The 5996-nt window shown below is 36.2% G+C and overlaps 1 protein-coding gene across 1 annotated transcript in view; it reads left to right on the top strand.

Annotated features, from left to right (window-relative positions):
* Positions 1 to 5996, top strand: part of LOC118733932 — a gene marked incomplete in the record, with an annotated part of 328743 nt that overhangs the window by 280649 nt on the left and 42098 nt on the right. Inside the window, 2 exon segments of the mRNA XM_036463569.1 lie at positions 2286 to 2484; positions 2574 to 3256. Coding sequence (XP_036319462.1) covers positions 2286 to 2484; positions 2574 to 3256 — 882 coding nt within the window.

The raw sequence follows: 5996 nt of genomic DNA, 5'->3' as shown, positions 1-5996 counted from the left end.
ATTTTATTTATAATCCCAAATTAAGAATATAAAATCTCCCACACCAACAAACTTACAATTGGGTAACGCCGCTTCGAATTTTTCACAATTGAGCAATTGTCAAAAATCTGCTTTTTAATCAAAAAGTTGTTTATTGAAACTACCTTCTTTTTTGTATCATGCTTGCTACTTCATATGTATGAGCGCCTGGTATTGAGAAATATAAAATATCTCTTTGTACAAATAAAAATTTAGTTCGTTAAATAAAATTGACCGCACGTTTCCTTTAAAAACATGCAGTTGGTTTTAAACAGCATTGACAGAACATCCAAAGCTGGTACGTACTTCTGGTCTTAGGTAATGCTTAACCATAGCAGTAGTACAAAAGCAGAAGTAAAACGACTATTTTCTCCTATAAATATTTTCTTCAAGGCATATTTTTTCAGTGTACTGAATGATCAAAACTGTTTGCATTCAACCAAAATTTACAATCACGATGATTGCGAATACTTTTGTTACATTCACATTCAATACTGAATGGAACTCAGCCATTCAACAAAACATTACGTGTTTTTGTTTCAAAATAATTTAAGCCACTCAGGAATGAGGTTTTTTTATACAGCCAAACAATAAAAATTTTGAAACGAGTGCCAAGTGAATGCAGATCCTACTGATTCAATCATTTTACAGCTCTGGTAAGGCTAGGGTCAGTTTAAACTCCTAAGCTGTCGGATATACCTACGATGCGATACCGCTTAAGCCACTTTTGCCTACAGATTCAACTCATCGTGTTTTTTATGCATTTTCAATTAAAAATAATAATATTTTTGCACTTATCCTTTTGAAAGGTGTTTGGCCGAGCTTCTCATGCAATTTGTGATGTGCGTCCTGATGTTACATATAACACAAATGGAGGGATGCCGCCTCCGATTGACAAATGGTTTCTTATGAGAAGCTCTTTCAAGTTTGAATCCATCCACAGGTTTTCCATTGAATAGAAAAAACTTTTTCTAATTTAGATGTTGCTTGGGCCGGGGATCGAACATAGGTCCTATGGAGTGGTAATACGCTCCTCTGTCCTCTCATCCACACCGGCTACTATCCACCAGTCATTTCCCAGAAGATAGACAGGGAAACCAAATGAGTTTATAGAACCATTCCCATAATGTTGAACTTTGTCCTCTTTCTAGCTCAGCTTCCTCTTCAGAGTTAAGTATACAAATTTGGCTTTATTCGTGAGACTTAGGCGGAGCTCGTTTAGCTGCTGTGTGGTAACCGACGATGTTAAGTTAGTTTTCACAGAAGTGGCGAGAGAACATTGAAAGTACCTTTTTGCACCATATGTCGAAACTAGGTTATCGATTATGCTCCTGCCGGTACTTCTCTGCTTTGAGCACATCCTTTAAAAACTCCACCTGAGGTTTGTTTACTCCAGGTCGTCTCAAGACATTTGTTTTGTCCACAGTTATTCTGTTATGGAATGCTCCTTCAGTGTCTAGAAAGCCACAAGGCAATAGTCCTTGAAACTGGGCCACATTTTGCAGTATGTAAGCATGGTCTCCATGGACTTGCCATTTTAATGGAAATGTCGATCATAAGACAAAAATTGACTGTGAACAGTAAGAGAAATGTAGACTATTATCTGTAGGGATTTGAGCAAAACGAGGAAAGACGAATGTGTTTGAGATCCCCCTTGTGCTTAAAAACTGCCGAGGCAACTCGCCAATATCGGTATGCAGTTAAATTTATGTAAAACATACACTAGACCGAATCAAGAGTCCTTCTACAGAAAATTGGAGCATTACATCCAGCTGCGATTCCATGCGAAGTTTCAGCTTTGCGGGGTCTAAAGCTCTGTCTTGCCCAAATATTCTTCTCTCTGCTAACAGATTCCTAAATTAATCAATCTTCCCGTATGAGTGTCGACCGCGATTTTCCCTGAGAACCTACTACGGAAGTGCGTGTCCAAAAGCAGTTCAAGTGTTTTTCTTCCTGGTTTGGTCCAGGACTCTTCTTACTTACACAGAAAGCTCAATCTCTTGGTATTATTGAACTGTATATTGTTGAATTTCACAGCGATTGCCGGAAAGGCCAATGTAAAAGATTTACCCATATCAACTAATTTTCTAGTATAGGCCATCCAGCGAGGAAGTAAAAAAAATCGAATGATATTGAGAACTCCATTGACTCTCTGTTAACCTGAGTCACGACTAAAAACTAGTACAAGTTTCGCTTCTGCCCTTTCTTCTCATTTTTCCAGAATCTTATAATCGCAATATTATATTTCTTATTTCCACATTCCATAGACTCTTTGCGTCGCAGCTGGATAAATGACTGCAATAAGACTGTCTCGTTGACAAAGGAGCATCCGCGTGCCGCCATTTGGAGTCCCTCATTTCCACGGCAATATCCTGACAATGCTAATTGTTTTACAACAATAACAGCGCCAACGGGCTATCGCGTTGTCATCGAATTTGAGGAGCTTGTGATCGAGAATGAAGCGGGGTAAGTACTTACATACATATATAAATATGACTCTAATTTCAACCAACTTTTTGAAACCATTTTCTGATATCTTATCGAAAAATTTGCAGTTGTAGCTATGACTATTTGGAAATTACCGAACCCACGCACTACGATAATTTCAAGACTACAAAATCTTCCAAAAACAAAAACATGTTAAATATAAATAATAGCACTAAAAGTAGTATTAACATAAGTAAAACCTTTCGAAAGCGAAGTTCTTATGAGAAACCTAGCCTTAGTTCATCGCATACTATGCCTACATCTACATCTACATCTAGTAATTCTAATACAAACTCCTATTCTAATACGTATACTAATTATGCTAATGCGAATGCTGTAAATAATATACATATGGAGGCGAATATGAATTTGAATGTGAACGCAAATGCAAACTACAACACCAACTATTTGTATTCGAATAGTTATAACAACTATAATCTCGCGCAAACGAATTATCAAAAATTGCTACACATCTTCTCGAGTCTCTACCGACCGCACACGAATTACTTAATACAGACACCGGACTATCCACGAGGGAATCCCAACTATCCAGCTAATCATCACAATCGCATGCGCTCCGCAATCGGCAATGTGAATTCGAATGCGTTGCCAAAACGTTTATGCGGTGATTGGAGCTCCAAACTGAAGTTGTTGCGTCACGTCTCGACAGGCTCATATTTGGGTTTGCACTTCGTATCGGACTACTCGCACCACTTTGGTGGCTACAAAGCTAAAACTTATATGGAGAATAGTAAGTATCTTTTAGAAATATATAATTTCATACACATTTCATATGATCGTAGTCGTTCATATTGCGCCCCATATCAGCTGCAAGAAACGCCAAAACATTACTTCGTACATATGCAAGGAGGTCGTCGGAATTTCATTCTATCCACATTAGAAGTCATCCACGTTATCCAGATACAAATGTATTTGTATATATACATATTTACGGGGAAAATTGAAATGTGAAATTTGCAAGATGTAGTCATTATTTGCTCCTCAATTTATGTATTTTATTTACAAACATTATTTTTATTTCTATCAAGATAATAGCCAAAAAATCCCATACAAAATTCTCTCACAGGCATATTTCTCATTAACTGAGCTCTTTTTATATCGATCGGATATTAATCTCACCAGAATCGGTTTAGGCCGCTGAATCGGATCACGTAATATCGGAACCGTAGCATCAGCCTCAGTGGCGGATATAGAATTTTGGTAGGGGACTGGCGATTAGGGTCAACTTGTCAAATAAGCTTAAATTAACGAGACATCTAATACGTTTCACCTATGAGTGACTCCTCAAAGTTCGAGCTATATGACCTACAAGCATCCAACCGATAATTTGAAATTTACATATATAATCTTGTAAGAAATAAGATAAATTGTACATTGTGTTTACTAAAGCTCTGCACACAGGTAGATTTATTCGATTTGGGCGGTCAAAAATATTGTCTGATCCATATCTCTTCTAAAGAGGATAACAAAGAAATTTTGAGAACGCAGTTTTGAAGCCCATTAAGTTTTAGTATAATAATGAGCAAGTTTTAAATTGCTGCGAAATCGCATTGATTTTTATTTTTCTTTTGTGGATAGTGTCTTGTATAAAAAAGAGCTCACACTAAGAAAAAAGTAACATGAGTTTTCCAAACAGGGTCATTTTTGGTTTTTCCATGCTAGTGGTTTAAAAATTTTGAACAGAGAAAGTATTTTTTTAACAATCTTAAACGTGTGATCGATACAGAATGGTGTTATCTGAAAATTTGTACCAAGAATCAGTTCAGCTCATTAAAACAAAATTTCCAAACAACCGCCATTTGCGTGATTTGGCCTTGATTCACTTGCATACATATTGTGGTTGAGCTGAGTGTGCGGAGATGCTTGCTACTATTTGTTAACTCTCAGTAGGGTCGGGCTTCGAAAAAGCGTCTGTGAAGTGCAGAAGAAAATCTTATTCAAACGAAAAAATATGCAAAAATACATTTTTTTAAAGTAAACAAAAGTTCGTTTGGGGCCAATCATATGTGCTTGATATAGCTTGAAACAAAGAGAATATGGTTTTTCTTTCCCAGTGTAAATGTAACGGGGGATCCATCTAGACTTGTTTAAATTAACATAAAAAAAAAAAAACTTTAGCAGAACTGGATGTCAGAATCTTTACCCGCAAGAACAATCTCTGATATTTCCCTTTAAAATTTAATTTCATCCAAATATTGGCCGTGATTACTATGCAGGTAGACCATTCGGAAGATCCAATTTTAAATTCATCGCTAGCGATATCTTGCGAATTACACGGGCAATGTTGGCGTCCAAGAATCGCAACTAAAAAATCCAGACCTCCAGTTCTGTTTTAAGCTTTTTTCATTTAAAACTAAAAAATGGTCTATATTTGTGTACATAAGGAGTTAAAACTTTAATTTCCTCAGCAAAGAAAAAATATGTACTTATCTATTTCTGCCTTAACTGCAATTGGGTGTATGTATGTATGTTTGCCAGTGAATGCGTTTCTACATATCATAAAAATATGTTTAAGAATGTACTTACATACTCACATTTTTACGTATATCTGCATTATTCAAACTAAAAAAAATGTTTTTTTATTGTTTTTTTCTAGTACTAGGTAGTATCTATAAGCAGGGACCGAGAACGCTCTCCAGTTTTGGTTTAGTTCTGCATGAGAACATAATTTAATGTCAAGAACGTTCCCACAAAAGAACCAAACGGGAACAAACGTATTGAGAGTAGTTTGAACGTGAACAAAATGAGAACAAAAGCTTTGGTAACGTTTCCGGAAAGAACAAAATGCGAACAAAACTTTCGCGAAGGTTCTCAAGAAGGACAAAATAAGAATGAAACTTTCGGGAACGTTTCTAATGAGAACAAAACGAGAACGAAAGTATTGATAACGTTTTCAAAAATAATCAAATAAGAACAAAAGTCCGAGGAACGTCCCGCTAGAGAATAAAAAAAGGACAAAAGTTTTGAGAACTTATCGTTAAGAATGAGACTCCCCGTCTGCGTGTTGGGATGAAAATCGTTTCAATGAGAACCACGATTGTTAATACTATGTCAGAGGAAGTCTAGATCCTTAAAACTTCCAGATCGTTTGTCATTAGGGTGAACTGTCCATTTATGGAACAATGATATGTTTTCTTAATAATGTTGAAGAAAGTGTTGTTTGCATTATATTCTCTTGGGAAATGTTCCACAGGGTTTTTTTCTTATATAATTCCCATTGAGAACGTTCTCGACAGTTTTATTCTCATTTTGGTTTGGATTTTGAGGCGTTCTTGGGAACAAAACTACGAGAACGACCTTTAGTTTCAATCATACCATTCGTTCTCGGTCCCTATCTGTAAGTTTATATATGTATGTTTGTATACATGTACATACCTACATATATACAATTACAATCATGCTTCTACATGCCCTAAAAACAAAAGAACATTTATACCGCAACGCTTTGTATTCCACCACTTTTGCCACCT

Source organism: Rhagoletis pomonella, unplaced genomic scaffold, assembly GCF_013731165.1.
Source record: "Rhagoletis pomonella isolate Grant_MI unplaced genomic scaffold, Rhpom_1.0 Rhpom_scaffold_00002, whole genome shotgun sequence".
NCBI lineage: Eukaryota > Metazoa > Arthropoda > Insecta > Diptera > Tephritidae > Rhagoletis > Rhagoletis pomonella.
This window is presented reverse-complemented; position numbering and strand designations above follow the sequence as displayed.